The sequence below is a fragment of the Equus asinus genome, chromosome 8 (genome assembly GCF_041296235.1).
Source record: "Equus asinus isolate D_3611 breed Donkey chromosome 8, EquAss-T2T_v2, whole genome shotgun sequence".
NCBI classification, from domain to species: domain Eukaryota; kingdom Metazoa; phylum Chordata; class Mammalia; order Perissodactyla; family Equidae; genus Equus; species Equus asinus.
The window spans coordinates 88,979,785-89,001,849 of record NC_091797.1 but is presented as its reverse complement, the minus strand read 5'-3'; the positions used below and the strand labels follow the sequence as shown (position 1 = coordinate 89,001,849).

At 49.6% G+C, this 22,065-nt stretch overlaps 1 protein-coding gene across 4 annotated transcripts in view; it reads right to left on the bottom strand.

Annotated features, from left to right (window-relative positions):
• MYO18B (myosin XVIIIB) overlaps positions 1 to 22,065 on the bottom strand; it is a 249,673-nt gene that overhangs the window by 32,357 nt on the left and 195,251 nt on the right. For all 4 annotated transcript variants that reach the window (XR_011505408.1, XR_011505409.1, XM_070516286.1 and 1 more), the window contains exon 40: positions 5,288 to 5,418. Coding sequence is in view for 2 of the 4 variants with exons in the window: in XM_070516286.1 (XP_070372387.1) it covers positions 5,288 to 5,418 (131 nt within the window). In the remaining 2 variants the exon portion in view is untranslated. The remainder of the gene's footprint in view (positions 1 to 5,287; positions 5,419 to 22,065) is intronic.

The window sequence follows — 22,065 nt, the reverse complement described above, 5'->3', positions numbered from 1 at the left end:
AGACAGTTGTTTTGAGGACAACGCATATAAAACAGGCAGGTTGTGCAGCTTGGTACAAAGTTAGTCCTCAGGAAAGAGTCCCCATCATCACAATTATTATTTCCTATAATGCCAGAGTGGATAAGGTAGTTTGGAGCCCTCACTCCCCATGAACCCCACTAGATGGGTACCCACGCCCTCCAAGCTAAAAGATGCTTAGAGAGCCAGGTGGCCCCTGTGGAATTATTTACACACGTGCTATCCTGCACTAGGGCCCTGTGTTGTGACTTGACATGCGACATCAACTTACTTAGAATAATGGAGAAATGCTTTAAGCTGTTCCCCCAGGCCTGGGATGCTTATTATTCAAGGTGAGGGGAAGGTAAGAGAGTTGTAGGGAAAGACATTTGGGCAGTTCCAAACCCTGTTTTACTATGTAGCAGGAATCTTTAGAGTCTGACCAGAGCCTGGGCCCACTAGTGAGTAAATTAACTCGGAATTATGCCCTCAGTGCCAGCTGCAATCTTTGGATAGGCCCAGATCTTTCTACTTGTCCTACTGCAGCCTAACTTTAGCCACGTTTAGAGGATGTATGTTGGAAAATGTACAGCTTACCCTCCACACAGTCATAGAGGATGCCATTCCACAGCATCCATCTCAGATTGGGCCAGCTGGAATTGATACACTCTCAAGTGACCCAGGAGTCAGAGGTCATCCATTGACCTCTCCACCCTCCCCCCTCCCAACTCCCAGCCAAGGCACAGACAGACCAGCCACAGACCCCGGGCCAGGAATAGATGGGGCTGTCAGTCAGCTGACGCATCCTCCCTCCATGAGTAATGAGTGTGCTCCAGGCCTGGGGGAACAGCTTCAGGCATTTCCCCATTAATCTAAGGAGGTTGATGCCGTCTAAATTCCAATGTCGGGCCCTAGTGCCAGACAGCATGTGTTTCAAGGCTGCTGCACAGGCCACCTGGCTTTCTGATCACGTAGCCACCTTTCCAGCCTGGAAGGCCTGTTACACTGGGATCTAATTCCCAACATGGGGAAATGTGACTTTTTATAATTTGAACAAGTCTCTCAAAGAACCTCACCTCCAGCTTAAGTACCCCTCCCTCTCTCTCTCACTCCCAGGGGGTGGGGAGGGGGTTTGAATCCTAACGGAAGCTCCATTTGGAGAAGGACCTGGGACCAATCCCTCAGGCCCCAATCCAAACCTCTTACCCCAGGCGATGAGACAACGGAGAGGGGAGTGTGGTGTGGAGCTGCCAGGATTGGGGAGAGTACAGGCTGGCACTGGGGCAGGATCTGGAGCCCTGCTCTGGACAGAAGCTCTATACCTAGCAATGCATACATTTCTTTTGGTTGTTGATAATCTATTTAATTGCACTGTGACCAGAGAACATGGTCTGTATAATATTAATTCTCTGAAATGAGCTGAGACTTCTCTGTGAGCAATTTTTCCCAGTCTTCCCCCATTCTTATGCTATTACTGAAATTTATGCTCTGTGGTAATTTCAAATCTAAGTACAAGACAGCAAGTGAGGACCCAAGCCTGCTGAGACTTAAGAAACGCTTCCTAAGACCCACTGTGGGGCCATGGCTGGCTTCACAGGCTTGCAACTCATGCCCAGAAGGGTCTGCGCCTGGTGTAAATTCTCTGCTGTTGCTGCCTCAAAAGTCTAACAATTTTGGGACAAGAAGTCCCCATTTTCACTTCATAGTGGACCCACAAATTATGTAGTGGATCCTGCCTGGGAGTCTGGGACCCTTGAAGGAACCAACGGACTCAGTGGGCTTCTGTGGGCCATTTCGAGAGAGGAAGAAAGGTGGGGAAAGGGAAGGAGGAAGTGGAGGAAGGTGGGGTGGAGGAGGAAGAAAGGAGAGAAGGAGAGCCGTTTCTCTTTCAACTACCTGATTTGGGCACACAGGTCTCTCAGTGCCAAAAATGTGCCTTGTTCAGCCCTTGCTCGCTTGTCTCCAGATCTCTCCATGGCTGGCTCCTTCTTCTCATTCAGGTTCAATTCAAATGCCTTCCTGTCAGAGAGCTCATGTCCACCTAACCTGTTCATCATAGCAGTGTGTTCTCTGCCTCCAAAATTCCTATTGCATTCTAGTGTTTCACTGACCAGTCTGTTCACTTTATCCATGAACACACACACACACACACTCCTCCATCAGAAAGCGTGTTCCATGAAGGCAGGGACTTTATGTCTATCCTCTTCTCCTTCTCTCTTCCTTAGGAATTCAACAGAATGTTAACGTCTGCCAGGCTCAGGCAAGTTATTCGATCTCTCTTCATCCATAAGACGGAGAAAAATGATAACAAGACACAAGTGCAAGGACACAAACACCTAGAGCAGTGTCTGGTGTGGAACAGGTGCTCAGCAAGAACTCATCAAATGAATGAATGAATGAAACTGAGGATTGTTGAGCCCCTACTATGTCCAAGGCACTGTGCTGGGGGGTCATATTTTTTCACTTTTTTATTATTAACCCATCTTACAGATGAAGAGATTGAGGCTCAGAGAGGTTGAATAACTTGCTGAGGGTCATGCAGAAATGACCCGCTGGATCCCTGATTAGAATGCAGGGTCTGTCCCCTCCCCACAGCCTCCCCCAAATCCACTTGGGGTAATCCTACACACTGCATGGGGCTTTGCCAGAAACAAGACGCGTTTCCTCACACCGGTGTTCTCTGATCCTTTCACGCCTCACACAACCCTGAAACACAAGTGAGGCCCCCTCCAACTTCAGGAACTGTGAGTCAGGTTCTGTGCGGGTATCAGAGACCCAGACGAAGAGAAGGCAACAGACACCAGCGGAGAGAGAGAGTTAAGGCCCCAGAGACAAAAGAACATGAAAACACAGATAGAAACCTAGAGTTCAGCCTGGATTTCCAGGGGCCCAGGGCCGGGAGCTCAGAAAAGCTGGATCAGAACAAGGGGGTGAGCATGAAGCTTGTCACCCAGAGTGGAGACAGGTAACAGCATCTCCTATTAGGATGAGGGCAGGGTCCCTTGAAGGCCGGAGAGGATCCCCCACAAGCAGAGACTGGAGTGATGTCCGTGACCCTCTGCGACCTCACCACCAGGATCTCACTCCCCCAGGGAGGATCTGCTCCTTGCGCCTCACCACACCTTCTGTCCAGGCTACCCCCACACCTCTAAACGTGCTATTTTTATCATTTTTATTTATCAGAAAAGCAATCTCTTGCTATGCAAGTGAAAATGGTTCAAAGGTTTTGCTCATTGGCAAAAATTAAAAAATGCTAGTATAGACAGCCACTGAGTCTCATTATAATCAATGCAAAAGCTCCTGTATTTCTGTTAATGGAAAAGCCAGCCCAAGCATCAAGCAGAGAATATCGGCAATAGGGCTTTGTAATTACAGACGTCGGTTCTGTCAGGACACTAACAAAACTGGGGGCGTGGGCGGCGGCCGGGAGGTCCTACATGGGCTCCCGAAGTGGGGAGCAGCTGCAACATCAGTATTTACCATTTCACCAGCAATTTGGCAGCTGTGCAAATTAGCAGGGAGTGGCAGAAACACTCAGAATGTGCATAGCAGCCGTTTTCCACACACTGAAGATTTTTTAGATAGAGCCCTTTCTTGAGAGGCAAGAATGTGGGGTTTCAGAGTCCTATGGGTCACTGTCCCGCTGAGGCTGTCCACTTCACAGGACAGTTTGAGGCGACATGACTCTGAGCTGCTTATGACCAGCCCGGGACTACCTCAAGGGAAGAACGTGTTCACATTCTAAAATAGGGTGTATAAAGCACGTGACTTATACCAGCAAAATCTCCTAAAGAGGGCACCAGTATAGCTAGAGATGAGTGTGCATGTTCATGCAGTTTTAGAAAATATAAATAAGCTGGAAGAAAACAAAAATTTAGGTCACCCGTAAAGTCCTACCCCAGTGTTGGAATGTTGGTGTGTTTCCTTCCAGTCTTTTTTCTTGACGAGGCATGATCGGCTCTAACACGGGCACCTGGTTCCTCTTGCTGGTTAAACTGCAGCCGATTTGCAACCATCTCTGCTTCCCTCGCTGTCTGTCTCATGCCCACACCTCCCACCGGTCAGCAGCTGGCCCCTGCCTTCGCCATGCTAAGAGGGGTGCGGCAGGCAAAGGTTGAGTAAGAAACTCAGCAGCCTTACGTTCTAACTCGGTGTACGGTGCTAATTTGCTGTGTGACCTTAAACTTGAACCATGAGGTCAGGGTCCTCATGGGAACGGAGAAGGTTGCACTCCACGGTCTGATGCTTGACTGTTCTGGCTGCAGCAAGAAGTACCCCCGACAGAGACGAACACCAAGAGGGAGTGACTGCCCACACAGCCCGCACAGGTGTGTGCAGAGACAGCTGGCTGGCGCTCGGAGGAACCACAGCTGAAGGGTAGTCTAAGGCATGTTGCTCCTCACCGAAGCAATGCAACGAAAATGCCTCTCCCCGCTCCCCAGGCTTTGCTGCAGAGGCTGAGAAGGGGGCAGAGAGGCTGCGGCAAGATGGGCGGCTGTGATTTGCCGAGAAGTACCATGCCAAGGCTACACCAGCAGCTTTGGGGACAGGACACTTGGGGCCACCTGCAGGGGCCACACAGCCATGGCCTGTGGCTGCTTGAGACCTGAATGGAGACAGCGGGAGGCAGCCTGTCCATCTCCTGAGGAAGGAGCAATGCCCTGACATTGACTTTGAGTGGCCTCGCCAATCACTGCCTGTCTCATCTTGCACCCTTCAATCTGGTTGCCTTTATAAAATTTCTTGCTATTCTGTACAAACGTAGCTTACACTCTGATGGCACTTATGTGCCCCGGACGCTGTCCTACTTGATGCTCATCTATTAACTCATTTAACCCTCCCCAACAGCTCTATGAGGTAGGGAGTGTGGGTTGATAAGTCCAGCCTGTAGGTCCAAAGTGGTCAAATCTTGGCAATTAGATGTGATCTGTCCAATAGCATTGCGTCCACTTTACAGATGAGGGAGTCAGGCCCAGGCTGGATGTGTAACTGCCCAAGATCGCACACAGCAGTCCACTTTGCAGCCACTCTCCCAGATTACCCGCACCCCCACCCCCAACAAAGCCTTGGCGAGCTGGGCCAGGTGTTTTTGGCAGTCACAAGGAGACGTTAACACCAGCGGGGCAGCATCCTGTCTCTCCTCACCTGAGCCAGCCAGTTCTCTCTCCCACCCCCAAACACATCTGCGTGTCCCAGCAGATGCGGCCCCCAGAGCCCCCAGGCCTGCGAGGGGGAGCTCTGTCCACTGAAGACAGAAGCTCTCCAGCCCCACCCGCCCCTTGTAGGTTACCTCTCCGTGTCGCTGTCGCTGGACGCCACCTCTTCCAAGGCTGCCTGCAGGTCAGCAATCCGCCGAATGGACGTCTCCAGGTCTGTCTGGAGGGTCTGCCTCACCGCTGCGAGCTCCTCCACGTACTTCTCCTGGAGACAGAGACCACAAGCACGTTGACCTTGGGCAGGAGCCCCACTTGCCCGTGAGCTCTGTGGGGGGACACACCCCTGGCTGACCCTCGTGTTCACCGAGCACCTGTTACGTGGTGGGTACCCCACAAGGGGCTCTCTCTGTGGACGGGCTCCCTGCACCCTCAGAGAGATGCTCTGAATTTTCTAGAGGAAATGGATGCTTGGGGGCCTCCAGGGCACGGCCATGGACAGCGCTCACTCACTCATGCTGGTGGTGCTAACCCAGTCTGTCTGACCCCAGAGCCACGCTCTGAACCTGCACGGCCATGCTGCCTGCAGAGTGGGCGCCCAGCACACCTTGGACAGAGGAGTAAGGGTACGAATCAACTCATGTTTCCCGGAACAGTCACAGAGGCTGCTTCCGGAAGCCGAGTCTACCCCAGGGATGGATCTGGGAGCAGGAAGTTGCAGAAAGGGCAGAACAAGAATAGTTCCCTTTCATCCCTGTCACCTCGACTCCTCCAGCTTCCCGTCCTCAAAGGCAGCAAAGACGAAGATGGACGTCCCAGCGGGGCTGCCCCAGAGCAGACAAACACTGCGGGCATCTCCTGAGGTCTTTCTGTGCCCAGAGCTGTGGTGAGTGCTCAGTGAGCTCTAGGGTGGGGTCGAGGGCAAGGATGCACCCAGCGTCCTCCAAGCACAGGACAGCCCCCACCATAAAGAAGGACCTCGCCCAAATATCCGCAGTGCCCGGTCTGAGAAACCCTACATAAAACCTGGAATCCGACCTTCTGGGAGTTAACCCGACAGGGAATAAATCAAAAGGCACAGCAAGGCTGTGTTCCTGAGGATGCCGGGGCTGATGACACGGAGAAGCGGAAAGCCGCCCCATCACTCAACAATTGGGAATGGCTAGGGACATCAGAGCGTGTCACTTTGATGCTAATAGCAGACTCTGACATTAGAAATAAGGATTGCCACAGCATGGAATGCTTCTGTGAAATCATGTTAAGCAAACGGAACAGAACAGAGAACCATCATGCCCATATCTATAGGCAAATGACACACATACACCTGGAAAACACTTGCTGAAGACGGGTTCTGATAGGACTTTTCTTTTAAGCTGTTCTAATTATGTAAAGTTTATTTTTTGACTGCTGTTTTAAGGAACACATATATACCAAATGATGAGAACATGGAAGGGTGAAAATACAAGGATTTAGGATCAAACCTAAGAGCAATTCTCAGCTCCCCATTTAATACTCACTCACTGTGTGACCTTGGACAGTTCACCGCCCCTCTCGGAGCCTGGGATCATTTTTCTTTATGTTGGAGATTGGGAAATTGAGGCCAGTGAAGTCACTCAGGGTAGTAAGGAGCAGAGCCCCATGTAAACCCTGGTCTGCCCTGCTTCCAGGCCAGCGATCTTTCTGGGGCTACATGTATACACCCCAAGAAAAGCCAGCGAAAACCAGGGCTGCTGTCCATTATAGGGACACTCTGAACTCTTCTTGGCAGATCGGCTTGTCCATTCTCGGGATTGTAAGTCTGCTCCTTTCAACTGAGTTTGAGTCTTTTCCAATTTGAGAGAGAGAAAGAGAGAGAGAAGGCACAGACAGAGAAAGCCCCAGGGCCAAGCCGAGCTGATGAGAGCAGGGGTGGCGTGGGGAGGCAGTGGTGGTGCGCCAGGGGCCGGCAGAGCGTTGTAGCTGATTGAAGCTGCCAGCTGTGAAATCCCTATCTTGTTGCTGACAAGGTGAGAGACGATCTGAGGCAGGGGACCCCGGGCAGGAGGCCAATGGACTGTCAGAGGAAATAACAGACACCATGGGGTGGCGACACGGGTGCTCGCCCCAGGACGCCAGCATGTCAGCTCCAAAGCCACCTAGAAAAATGGCGGGGTGCAAAATCCCAGCAGCTTCCCGGAGCATCTGCTCAGGCTTGGCCCCTTCGTAGTCAGCCGGGATGACGGCGTCCCTGGGAATCAGCCACCTTGTCCCTGGAGATGCGGCACCTGTGTCTTTAGAGGACAAGAAGATGCTATCCAGAGTCCACATCTGAGCTATCTTAGGCTCGTGGTGAATGCTCATTTTAGGAAGGAGGAAACTAAAGACGAGAGCAGTGGAATGGCCTGTCTGAGGTCACGCAGCTGGGAGACCACAAAGCCAAGATGGGCATACAGGACCTGGGGTCTCAGGTGAGAGCGCTCTAGGCCACAGGTGCTGAGAGATGAGAAGAGAGCACAGCCGGCCCCTCCCAGTTGCCCTGGGTGAACTCTGCCGTCAATGTCACTCGGAGGGAGCAGCTGGGGCCTGAAGTCCCAACCCTCGCGGAGCCTCCTGGGCGGAGGAGAGGGACAGGGACAGGGCAGGCGCCGAGTCTCAGGGATGGCAGGCTCTGGGCTGGAACAAAGCAGGTGAGAAGAGGAAATGGGGAGCTGAGATGGGTTGAATCCCAAGAAAAGTGAAAGCAGGCCCTGGAGCCAGGATGCCTGGGTTCGAATCCCAGCTCTACTGCTCACTGGCTGTGTGACCTTCAGCAAGTTACCCAACCTCTCTGACCCTCATGGGTAAAAAGTGGGCAGTTGTAGCCCTTTCATTCACAGGGCTGTTGTGAGCACTAAATGAGCTTGGCAGAGAGAAAAGGCTTGGCCAGTGGTGGTATTACTATCATGCCAGAGGTAATGATGAGTAAGTGGCTGGGTGTCCCCATGTCACTGAGGAGGATTGCCAAGGTCACACAGTGAATAAAGAGATTGGAATGCAGGACTCTGGCCCAAAGCTTTTTCAGTCTCCTGCGGAGGAAAGACAGGAGCATTAAGCAAGGGCAGCATAGGGGATGAGTTAGCTAGACGGAGTGAGGAGAGCTGAGAGCAAGGAAACCATAGACAGATGAGGATACACGGACCAAGGATGGGGTTTAGAGGACCTGCCACTGCTCAACACCCTCCACTGCGCTCTCTCGCCCCCGCGCCCCACCCTCCATCTGCCAGGGGACTCACATCCTGGCTCACTGGGAACACCCCAAGGAGACGAATTGGGGAAACTTAGAGTCTGTGTAATCAGCAATCAGCAAACCTTTCCCGTTCCAACTCGAAAACCAAACAGAGTCTGCTGATTGCAGAGACCAAGTCATCACGTGAAATGAATGCGGTGCCCCAAACAGTCTGCCTGGGGCAGACTAAACAAGGCCCCAGCCAGAGATCGCTCCAGAGACACGGAGAGGGGCGCACAAGGAGAAGGCAGCACGAGGGAGGCACCCCCTCTCAGTCCAGGAGTCAGGCCTTCTCCCACCCTCCGTGACACCTGACCAATGATGCTTGGGGCTGGATCAGGACTCCTGAGTGCAGTTGGGGTGTGTTTGGAGGCCAGGTAGGAGCTTAGTCTTCTCTGCGACTACCTCTCTTTGGAGATTTGGAGCATGAAGAAGTTGGGGGGAAAATTAGGATATGAAACTATTTAGATAGTAAGACGCATATAGCAGAAACCCACGAATAAATATACCATATGCCCATATTAATCTATAGCTCCAACACAGCGATATATACATTGTAATAGACACATACCACACTTCTATAATAGACATTCTATATATTTATATATATATATATTCATATACCACTCATTCACTCATTCACTAAACATTTACCAAGCATTTACCACGCAACAGCGCTGATCTAGGCACAGATGATACAGACAAAATCCTAAATTCCAGGAAGCTGGCATTCTCGAGGGGACCTGATCCATCTGTATGGCCCGTGTCTAGATCATGGCAGGCACTCAATATATGTTTTGGGACTGGGTGAATGGAATTATTGCATGACTCTAAGTGGGAATGAAGGAAGGGCAATGCTATTGCACACACCTGCTAATGCGTACATCTTATACACCACGCATGCAAAGACAAACACAATAGCACATAGTATGTAGGCATGTTGGCCTCCCCAACACCACTTAAGAGAATCATTAACCCATGTTAAACCCCAAGCTACTCCCTCTGGAACATGTCGCACAGCTGCCTTGTGGGAGCAGTTCATATGATAATTAGTGGCTGCAATTAAAATCATCTCCTCTTGTGAGGTTCAATTAGAGGCTAATACTTAAAGCCGTTGTTGGTTTTCTCTGCTCAGGGCATCTCAATCTTCAGAGGACCTTCTCCTGTCTGCAAACACACAGGACTCTCATAGGTCAGTTTCCTCGGCTCTGGGGTCACCTCTCTAACGTTTCGAGATGTGCCCCCAAGATCTACCAAAGTTAATTTCACATAGTTTATAATTATAGATCAAACTATCTCAAAACACCCCCCGAAACTTGATGAAAATTGATCTTATTATTTTCTTCTGATGCAGTAAAGACAAAGAGAAACTTCATGTTACAGAGCTGGGTGCTAAAAAAAAAATTATAGACACATATAAATCTGTATATGTGCGAACGTGTGTGCACACGTGAGTAGATAGACACACACAAACACCCCCAGTCTGACACATAGCACATACATAATGAATACTTGTTGAATTCATTAATAAATGAATGTGTGTGTTTATATTTCTCACATGGGCAGACACTCTGCTAAATGTTTGAAATACCTTATCTCACGTCATCTTTATTAGGACCCTTGGGGTCAAGTACGATATTAACACATAAACAGTAACCTGAGAATATTACAACACAAGTAAGAGAGTTATTTTCTCTGTGTGGTGAGATATCAGGTGATTTTTATTTTCCTTTGTGTACTTTTCCAGATTTTCTGCAAGGAATATGAATTACTTTTATTATCAGAAAGTTAAAAAGTATAGGACTTTATTTCTCTCTACCCTACATTGAACAAGCTCCTGGTCCACCTGCCCAGTGCCTCTCCTGGCAGCCTCATCATTCCCATTTTATAGATGAGCAGGCTGAGCCTCAGGAAGGTTAAGCCACTTGTCCCAGGACATGCACCCAAACATGCCAATCTGGGGTTGGACCCGGGTCTTCTGTGGACCCGGCCCACAGCTCTTTCCTGCTTTGCCTCTAATTGCTCCTGTTTCATTCAAGGGTGTCCGTGTTTCTGGAGGTTGGGGGGTGTTTTCCTAGAAAGAAAGATTATGAGGAACTGCCATTGTTTCATTCCAACTGCCCGAGGGTCATTGGCCTCGGAGACACACGGCTCTTAGCAGGACAAGAGCTCCAAGGCCGTATTGACGATGGAATTAGCACTGGCAGGAAGCATTCAGTCTCATTATGGGAAACAGAAGAGTCAGGGTGCCCATTAGAGAACCCAAAAGTACGCATCAGAGTCTCTTATTTAAGACTGGAAGGAGCCCAACCCCCAAGAGTAAGAGGGATCAGGGAGTAGGTGCTTTCTTCATAATCATCCTACAAAGAAATTGTTCTATTCTATTTTCGTGATGTGGCTATAGACACAGAGAGACTCCTCCAAGATTCCAAAGCCGCACAGCTGGAAAATGACAGACAGATTCAAGCTCAAGCCAGCCGATTTTCAAAGGATCTGTAAATACTTGGCAATTCCCTCCATCCTTTTCTTCACCCATGGCAGGCATGCCGCATCAATCACTGCCTAGACCCGGGCAATCTGGGGCAGAGTCCATACTCTGAACTGCCAAGCTCTGTGCTCCATCCCAGGGCTGCCCCGTGCTCCATCTACCAGCATCAATGGGAATTCCCAACTCTGCCACACTTTACATGACCGCAATCCTTCTGGAAGTGCCCCCCGAATCCTCTAAGAAGACATTTACATGAGTTGGTTGGTTGGCACGGGGAAGAGGGGTCTCCTGGAGAATTGATGAGCGCTCTATGGAACTGAGGAAAGCTGAAGCCCACCACTTAGGGAGGGACCCTGGTAGGTGGGGTGGGGAGACACAACCTACTAATAACGTGGGAGCAGAGGGCGAACGCTGGTCTCAAAACAAGAAGAACCCAAAGCATCTGTGTGAATTTTGAGGAGTCACTAATCCTTTCTCCCTCTCACTTCCTCATCTGTTAAAATGACAGTATTATTCCGTGCTAAAAGGTTGTTGCAAGGAACAAGTGCAATCATGGAAAACTGTGTTCACCTGGTAGAGCTAACAGTGGCACGTCCTTGATGCATAGCAAGTGTTCCCATTTCCTTCTTTCTAAGTAAAGGCTCTGAAAATATGAAGCCGGCAGGTGTCATATAGTGAGGACAGCCTCACTTTTCAGAAAATGAAGTCTACGAACCTAATGCTTTTTTGTTGAAGCCGCAAGAATTTAATACAATGCCTCGCAGGAGCCAGTATCAGTCAGGAAAATAGAAATCACTCTAGATTATTCGGCCAAAGGAATTTAATGTGGGGAATTGGTTATCCAGGTGATGGCAAAGATGAGCCAAAAGAGATTAGCAACTGAAGGAAGGCACCGCCTACACAGGGCTGAAAGGAAAGCCAAGAATCAGGCCATTCAACGGGAGCTGAAACTGCCACAGGGTGGCCCAGCAGAAGTTGGCTTCAGGGAGGGGGGCAGAACCTAATGGGATCTGGAATTACAGAGGCTCAGCTGCTGCCGGAGACGCCTCCCAAGGCAGCTCAAGAGGGAGGAAACACCCTGGCTTCTCTCCTCCTCCTGTCTTTCAGTTGTCCCTCACTGCCTTTTGTTGGCTGAACCTACCAGAAGGCAAGCTAGGAAATACGGTTGCCTGTAATTTAGAGCAGAGCAGAGAAGGGGCAAGGATGGATCTGAGAGCAAGCAGGAGAATTACCAGTACAGAGCACGGAAGTCGCCGGGCTCAGCCCAGGCTCCACCACCAAAGCCAGACAAGGCTGTTTTCAGTTTGTAAACATTCATCGAACTCTACACTTCCGAGATTTGCACACTTTTCTAAATGTATATTTCAAGGAGAAAGTTATAAGAAATCCAGATGATGATTTTCAAGTGTTACAGAATCAAATGCTCGATTACGAACCCCTAGTCTCTGTTAGTTATTTACGGCTACGTGACCAATTGCCTCAACACCTAGTGTTTTGAAATAGCAAATAAACTCAGCATCTCTCATGCTTTCCTGTGGGTGAGGAATTCAGGAGTGGCTCACCGGGGTGGTTCTGACTCAGGGTCTGTGGTAGGATGACCCCCAGAGATGTCCACGTCCCAACCCCCAAAACAGGTGAATATGTTAACTTAGACGGCAAGAGGAATTGCAGCTGTGATCAAAGACAGTATCTTGAGATGGGGAGATTATCCGGGTGGACCCTAAACATAATCATAAGGGTCCTTATAAAAGGAAGGCAAGAGGGGCAGTGGGGAAGAAAGCAGCAATGCGATGATGGAGTCACAGATTAGACTGACTCAGCCAAGAGCCAAGAAATGCTGGCGGCCTCTAGAAGCCGGATGGGGCAAGGAACGGATTGGCCCCTGGGACCTCCACAAGGAACCAGCCCTGCTTGCACCTTAATTTTAACCCCCTTTCCAATGGTGAGGAGGGGCTCTGTACTTGATTCTTGGGGTCCCAAGTTCCCCCCGACAGGTGGGGAGTGGTGGAGGACACAGACCCCTCCAAAACTATAAAAGAATAAGTTGTGTTATTTTAAGCTACTGTGTTTGTGGTTATTTCTTGTAGCAGCCACAGGAAACTTGTACAGGATTAGTCCTCATGCCACAGTGAAGGTGCCAGCCAGGCCTATGGTTGTCTGAAGGCTTGACTGAGGCTGGAGCGTCCCTTCCAAGAAGCCCCACTGACATGGCTGTTGGCGGGAGGCCTCAGTTCCCCGCCACGAGGGCCCTCACTGAGCAGCTTGAGCGTCCTCATGACATGGCGGCTGGCTTCCCTGGATGACTGATCTGAGAGAGCAAGGCAAGCACCCAGTGCCTTTTATAAACGAGCCTCAGAAGTGACGCATCGTTACTGCCGACGTGATCTGCTGGTCCCTCGGATCAGCTCTGACACATCCCGGGAGGACGCTACACGGGGGTGTGAATGCCAGAGGTGGGGCCATTCGAACCATCTTGGAAGCTGGCGACCACAGTAACACCAAAAGTTCTTCTGAATTGACTCCCCCGCCCACAAAGGAAACCACGGTAGCTGCTCTGAACTTCTTCCCATTTCTAGGAACACATCTGTTTATGGGCTGAATTGTGTCCCCCCCACAAAAAGATATGTTGAAATGGAATCCCCAGGACTTCAGGATGTAGCTGTATTTGGAGATGGGGTCTTTGCAGAGGTAACCAGGTTAAAATGAGGTCATTCGAGTGGGCCCCCATCCAATCCAGCTGGTGTCCTTGTAAGAAGAGGGAAATTCAGAAACAGAGACAGACACACAGAGGGAAGACGAAGTGAAGACACCCAGGGAGAGTGCCCTGTGTAGACGGGGGATTGGAGCGATGCGTGGACCAGCCAGGGAACACCAAAGATTGTCTGCACACCACCGGAAGCTCAGAGTGACGCCTGGAACAGGTCCTTCTCTAGCGCCTTCCAAGGAGCGCGGCCATGCCGACACCTTGATTTCAGACTTCTGGCCACCAGAACAATAAGACAATAAATATCCCTTTTTCCAAGCCCCCCGGTTTATGGTCCTTTGGTCCGGCAGCCCTAGCACACTAGTATAACACTATGTGATGTTTTACTTTTCTTCTAAACACCATTATTTTTCTTTTCTGGTTCTAATAGGGTTCACTATAGAGAAGTTAGAAAATAAAATGGAAAAAAAAAAAAACAATAAAAATGGCCCTTAAGTCTGTGACTTGGGGACAACCTCTCTCAATGACTATGTTGGTGTGTTCCCATCCTGTGTCCATTTCTGCCTGTGTGTATAGATACAGCTATTTGACATACACGCAGATAAAACGGTTTTATATTAAAGGCAGAATGGAGTTAGCCATGCAGACAAGCAGGGGACCATGGAACCCCCAGCCCACCCTCCAACGTGCCCGGCCAGGATTCTCCAGTCTCTTAAGGTAGAGGAGCTTGGGGCTCCAGGCACCTGCTTTCAGGCTCCTTTCCTTTCTCATTTTTCAAGCTGATTGTTTTAAAATGCCCCCAGCTATTGCCTGAAGGTCTTTATAGCTTCTGGAAAGTTAACATTTCAGGCAATTTGGGCTGCTCAAAATCTACATGAAGATCTGGCCTGCCGAACGTCTAAGACATGTGTATTCGCTATGTGTGTTCACACATCACTTATACATCTGTGGACACACACATCACATACCATCAGAGCAGGAAGCCACCTGGCCAAGGATGCTGGGCCCGTGGGTGGCAGAACTAGAACCAGGCCTCTCCTACCCAAGACCCCTCCACCCCCGTTAGAAAGTGCACTCCTCTCTTATTCTCCGTTTAACACACTTTGGAGAAGCCATTTCTGCCTAAACTCTGGCTCCAGCTACTTGAACAGTAATGGCGCCACAGACTGTCTTTCCAATGGTGAGGAGGGGTCTCTCTACTTGATTCTTGGGGTCCCAAGTTCCCCCCGACAGGTGGGGACTGGTGGAGGACACAGACCCCTCAGACGGGCACGAGACCCTCACACACAGAAGGGGGATGTGGCTGAGGGTCTCGCGGGCCAGGGACATAGGAACAGGGAAGGGATGGTGATCAGGCTTTGAGGCACCATGTGCAACTCTGCCATGAGTCTTTGAGTCACAGGGTTTGCAAATAAATTTTTTTTTTAAATTTAAAGTTTAAAATTTTAAATTTTAAATTTAAAGTTCCTACAACTCTGTTCAGAGCCCATAGCTTTTTTTTCCCAGCCCTAAAACTGCCCTCAGCCTGTGACTCTGACGCAGCATCTTCAGAAAGAAGCCAAGAAGGACTGTCACTGGGGTCCATCCCTCTCCAGCTTGACACTAGCAGGGCCCTCCCAAAACCACCGGCTGCAGACAGGCATCCTGACTTGGGGAGAACTCCGACCCCCCCCTCCTGACTTCCCCTCACCCACCCAATGGCTTCCCGAAAAAAAAAGGAAAAAGGCATTTCATTTTTCTGCTCAAATGCAAATATGGCAGATCTGTGCCACCCAATTCTCCTGACACAGGAATAATTATATCAACATAATTAAGTCTCAAATGCAAAAATGATCTGTACCACATACACCAACACTACGTTGCCCGCATCAGAGGGTCATTGTTCCAGGCCGTCATTACCCAGCCACCTTTGACATGTCTTATTTCAATTTAAATGGAAATGAAGCTCATATTTCTCCTCGGCACGCTAGCCCATGTGACTGCAGAAGCATGGAAACTGGACTTTGAAAATTCTCAAGTGGCCACTGGGTTTCGCATCGGAAGAAGTTAGTGTGAGAATGGTTTGTTACATACCCTGGGTCTCTCCTCTTGGCTCAAGACCTCCTCCATACAATGCGCTCATCTCTTGCATCTTTCTCCTGCTCTCTGTGCCCGTCTCATAAATTTAGTCTTCATCATCACCTCCTAAGGGTTCTTGTGGCCTTAAACTGGTTCCTCTCTTGGATCCCTCTCCAGCTAGTATTCCATAGAGCATCCAAGGAAGAATGAAGTCCTTCGCAGTCTCTCTCCCAACCCACCCTCCAAGGTTCTTCTCCTTCCACTGCCCACGCCCTGTACCCCACACACCAGTAATTCTGACAGTCTTCACCAGCTCCCAAACATGCCGTGTTCTTTCATGCCTCTGTGCCTTCGCAGATACCATTCCTCCACCTGGAATGTTCTTCCTTGCTCTAACAAGTGAACTCCTACTCATCCTTCAAGACCCATTCCACAGTCGCCTCCTCCATGGTGCCCTCTCTGACTGCTCTCGGTAGAATTAGCCCCTTTCGTCTCTGTGCCCCTAGCGTTTGTACAAGTCACTGGGATAAGCACATAGCCTATCAGATTGTAAATTATTTTCCAATTTCTAATTTCTTGCTTTATTGAGCTCCTTAAGAGTAAGATTGTACTGAGCCTTCTATCCCAAATGCCCGCTGCAGGACCTGGAACTTAGAAGTCACCACATAAATACTTGGACTTTAAAGTCTCCCAACTCTAAGGCATGATGTGGGCGATATGCAGCGGGTCTCACCACATGGTCTCTATCACATAGACATGGACTCGCAACCCAGTTCCACCACTTGTCAGCTTCCCACGTGACCCTCAGTTTCCTCATCTGTGAAGTGGGCATCACCGGGCTGCGGGACTAGCTGAGGATTCACAGGTGGGCGGGGCTTCACTCACTGCATAAAACATAGCAGGTACTCAATAAACAACCCTCTTTCCTGTTCTCAGAGTGACTGCGTGACAGCTGGGGAAATGGGGCAAGTTTACGAGGTCTCTTCTATTCTGTGGCTTTCTCCCCATCTCCCCCGGCCCTCTCACAGTCCTCATTTAGGCCTCTGGAGCTCTTAATCCTGCACCTCACTCGCCACACTATTTTAATGCCTCAAACACGGTCCTCAAAATCCTTCCTGTCTCCTCTCCACCAAAACATGCTCACATTTTGCCCAACTCCCTCACTGCCGGTCACAAGTCACCCAAACACACCGGAGCATTAAATAAAATCAATACTGTCCATGGGCCAGTGCCCCCGCTCAGGTTAGGCCTCATCCCTGTTAGCATCCATTTGTGCGCAGAGCATCCCAGGAGAGACCTGGCTGGGGACTGCAGACATTGCCTACAAATGCGGGAGTTGGAAGATCACCCCTTGAACAGTCACCCAGCTCAGCAGTGACAGAAATGAGCGCATCCCAGGGGGGACACCAGGTGGGCACAAGGAGGAAGGGACGGCATGGGGATAAGATGGAGGACCACACCAGACTCAGGACCTGGAGGTGGGTCCCACATCTGCTCCAACTCCCTAAGCACCAACGGGCACATTCCAGAGTCTGTGCCCTCAACTCCACAACAGGCATCAATTCCCTCCCCACCTTCGATACAGAATATTGGGGGGCTCAGATCACCTTTAAGGGCTTTGCAAACTGTGAAGTGCTGAAGGCCTGCAAGATCGCCACTCGTCATACTGCTTCTGCCCTCTCCGGAGATCCACTGCCCTTCTCAGGCACGTCCGATCGCCTCGTGACAACTGAAGCTCCAGCCAGCATCCCCAACGAGCCAAAGAAGCATCATGAACGAAGCTGAGGGAGCAGGGAGCACATCCCTCCAGGAAAATCAACCTCATCCACAGTCTCGTGTTCTTAGATACGATCCCCAAGAATTGATCAAGGAGGACATGGACCCGAGGTATTGGTATTGCCGATCAATGCCAGATCCTGGCCTTCCCCACGCTTGGACCAGAGTCAATGCCGTGTGGCTGAGAAACGGGTGGAGGCGGGAGTTATTGTCAGAGAAAACAGCACGAGTGACATAAACAGCAACAGACGCCGAGAAACAGCGTGTGGCCAGGCGTGATAAGGACCGGAGATTAAGACAATGATTTCTAGACTTGACTGGCTTCCATCTGCTGAGGCGAGAGGATGTTAGAGACACACGAATCCCCCGGCCTCGTCTCAGAGTAGCGGAAAGTTCCACCTATGGGCTGGGAAATGGACTTTCCTGGTAGTTATGAGTCTCATTTATGCACGCCACGTTTTAGTGGGATGATTTCAAATGCTGGCTGACTCCTCTAATTCAAGGGCACCACGTGGCCTCCAGACAGGGGCTCTGGGTGGATTTTTATTTTCTGGGTGGAAGAACACTGAGCCAAAAAGCAAGGTTTCTCAACTTTACCATTATTGGTATTTGGGGCCACATAATTCTTCGTTGTGGGGGAAGTCGGCTGCCTTGTGTATAGTACAATGTTTAGCAGCATCCCCGGTCTCTACCCACCAGACACCAGCAGCACCCCCACCCCCAAGTTGTGCCACCCCAAAACATCTCCAGATATTGAAAACTACTCCCTGAGGGGCAAAGTTGAGAGCTGAGCTAAAAGCACAAGGCTAGGTGGCAGAGATGCTTGTAGAAAAGACACAGACCCTGGATCCGACAGATGTAAATTTGAATCCTGAATGAACCACTTCCTGCTGTGTAACCGCATCTGAAAAACATAAGCCTCCCCCTCCCACGACTTCATGGGGTCAAGAATAAGGAGGAAGTAGGATGTTGTGCCAACCGCTCCAATGAGGGCCCCGGGCCAACAGCATCAGTATCACCTGGTTGCCAGTTAGAAATCCTGAGTCTTAGGCCCTGTCCTGGACCTGCTGACTCAGCATCTGCATTGTAACAATCTGTGCATGTGAGGTTTGAGAAACACCAGCATTGCGATGGAGAGCATGGGTTTTGGACTCCAAGAGACTGATTTCATATCCTGGTGCCAATCTTTCCTAGCTGTCTAGCCTTGGGCAAGTCAATTCACCTCTTTCAAGTGTCTTCTTTAAAATGTGTAAAATAGAGATAAAAATATTCCCTCGCTCCTAAGGTTGAAAGTGCAGATTTAATTAGATGGTGTGTGGAAATCGCTCAGCACAGCGTCTGCCACAGAGCAGACAGGCCGTCGTGTTGGCGCCTGGGCGGCCCTGCCCTCCTTTCAGACAGCTCACGCTCAGACTGGAACAATTGCTAAGCCCGGGCTCCCAGCGGGGGCCATAAAGATGTGGACGCTCCCTCCATACAGTTTTGTGATCTTCCTTTTGATGGAGTCTAAAATTATATCAGCCACTTGGCCACTCACGGTCCATTTATTCATTTATTGACCCAGCAGGAAAGAAAAACAACTGGTAAGCGGTGTGCGCGGTCTCCTTTCCCTCCGCATCTCAAGGTTACGGCCCGGTCGCGCACGGCTCTCGGATGAACAACCTCATCAAATCCACCTCACAGCTGGGGCCCAACGGCTCTCGCCAGGTCCATCGATCCTGCCCTCCCAAGCCCGCGGGATCACCTGCTCCTGATGGAGTCTCTCAGCTCACGGGGCCAGCACTTGGAAAGCAAGATGCCGATTCCAATGGCCTCTGACTAGTTTTCCTCAGTTCAAGGACACAGCTCTGGCTCCCTCCCAGAGCTGGGGAGCATGTTAGCAACAGCCCCCAGGGCTCTTTCTTCCCCTTGTTACCTCTCTGGAGGCCAGATGCTGTCCTGGGAGAGACAGTGGTCTGAAACAGGCAAACCGTCCTTCAAATGGGTCCACGTTGGAATGCGGCCCTTCGGAACCCCTGGAAATAGGTCTGTGAGTTTCCTGCGCAAATCCAAGCACTTGATGAAACTCTTTCAGCTTTGATGCTCCAAAACAGGGCTGGCAAACTATGGCCCGTGGGTCAAATTTGACCTGTGCCTGTTTTTGTAAATAAAGTTTTATTGGAACACAACCACGCTCATTCATTTATATATTGTCTATGGCTGCTTTCAGAGTTCAGAGGTTGAGACAGAGAGATGCTGTGGTCCACAGGGCTGAAAATATTTACTATCTGGCCCTTAGCCAAAAAACAAAGCTTAATGGCCTGTGTTCTAAAGTCCTAAGCTCCTAAAATCTTGTAGCATTGGGAGTTAATTCTAAGAAGGTATGGATTTCAATGCTCCATACTTTTTTAGGTTGTGCCACATGAAATCAACTATATTCAACCATTTTTGAACGATGCAATTGGCAAATGCATACAGCTCAATCTAATAAGATTTTAATATTATGTATATCTAATGATTCAAGATTCTGTGAGTCCTAAGGTTTTCTGGCTTGAAGATTCTAAGGTCTTATACATCCTGGTTCTAGGATGCTATCATTCCACATGCTGAGATTCCGTGGGTCTAAATGTCGAGCAGCCATATTGATAATTAGGAAGTGCTGTTGTATTAGAGGAGGTACGAAAGTTAATTAGCAGACATAAAAGAGTTTAGCTAGTAAATTCATTTTTCAAAAAATGCAGGTCAGTGGTACCTTGTGACAAAACGGATGAAATATAGAGAGCAGGTGACAATGTTTGTGACCTTGCCATCCCAAGACAAGAGTGGCATAAAACACAAATGGGATTTAACCTAAAGGAACTCGGGGTCCAAATGAGGCTCTGCTGAGCATGTCCTATTCTTGGTTGCTTCAAAAACAAGTCCCCCTTCCTATGGCAATGAGAAAAGCCATATGTGTGTAAAAAAAGGATTGGAAATGAAATGAAGCAAATGAAGCAGCATGTGGCATGCCTAGCTCCACCCCAGGGAGAAGTCTGGGAGGGAATTGTGAATAAGATGGAAACAAAGGAGAAGAATTCGGATTACGCACAAAACAATTATGCCTGTTTGAGATTATCCCTGCTGTCGCAGGTGGCTGTGGAGCACTTGGTGTGTGGCCAGGGCAATGGAGCAAATGAATTTCCTATTTAATTGGAATTAACCTAAATTTAACGGCACCATGAGGCCAGTGACTTCCGCGTTGGACACCACCATTCTAGGGGATTCATATACGTTATAGTGAGGTGGAAAATCATCTAAATATCTGGGAAACCGCTGTCCTTCACCTGTCCTGTCTGCTGAAACCATCACTCCAAGGGAAAAGCTGGAGGAACGCCGACTTTCTGGGAGCGCACGGGTTCTATGCTTCCGTGTCCAATGTTCCCATGGTTCTAACACATTCTCAAAGCACTGAGGCGCAGATGTGCCCGGGAAACCCCACTGAGTGGTCCTGACAGCCACTGCTCCTTTCTCTTAACAGCAGGCTCTCTGTTTTGCATTTGCAAATGCTTCAAGGGGTTGCTCAGGCAGTTGATATGTGCACACCTACTGGGTATGCGGTTAACATTTCAGCCCCACGTTGGAAGGGTCAAGAAGAAAGTGATGCCTAACAAGAGGAAGCGGATGGTGTAGTTGGGGAAAAAGATACAGAAGCAAAGCAACCAAATCACTAACCCAGAGGCAGGAACCATAAGCTAAATTGGGTAGTAGACTGCAGGGCTGGGTCTGGATGGGAGAAAGCCCTGTCTCTAACCTCTCTCTGTCCCCGTCTCCTCATCTGTAACACAGTCGTGATGAAGTATCTCCATCAGGGCCCTCTTGTCCATAGGAGGCACCTGAGGGTCTTATGAAAATGCAGATTCAGAGGGGCAGGGCGGGGCCTGGGACTCTGCATTTCTGCAGCCAAGGCTGCTGGTCTGCGAATCACACTTGGAAAAGCAAAGTGGTAGGTGACAGGGAATTTGGGAGAATTAGATGACATCAGGCATAAAACATGCTTAGCCCTGGCACAAATGATAGGCCGTTACATAAATAATCATAATAAAACAACAGCAATAAGTAAATACCAACTATACATAAACCCAACCTAAAATCAACCGCCAGCTGACATCCACAGTAGAAAATAAATAAATAAGCCCATAGAATCACAAATCAAGGTTCTGTTTGCACTTTCCCTATGAAGAGCAATCTGTTTTTTCTTCCTTCTGGTTAAGTGAATCTGACCCATAAGGATTGTCACACCAAAGTCTGAATGGTCCCCAAGACCCTGTCCAAAACTCACACCAGTTACAAGGCAAACATCCTCGTTAGATTTGAAACACAGCATCCTTGACTTGCAGACACAGTCGTTAATGATGGCCCCACATAAACCACAACAGAAACTGCTCGCTCTCCACAGCAGACGTGTGGACACAGAATCTTGATTTGTGAACTTGGGGTTTTGCAGCCAAGGCAGCCCCTCTGTGATGACAGTGGGGTCGGCTGAGCCAGGGGAGGCGTCCTGGTGTGGCGGGGCGCTGGCAGAAACGGACAAGAAAAGGATCAGCCTTGAGAAACTCAAAGCCGCTAGACTTTCAAATGAGCTACATAAAGATCTTTGTCACTGAACCTGTCACGGGAGCTGGGGCCA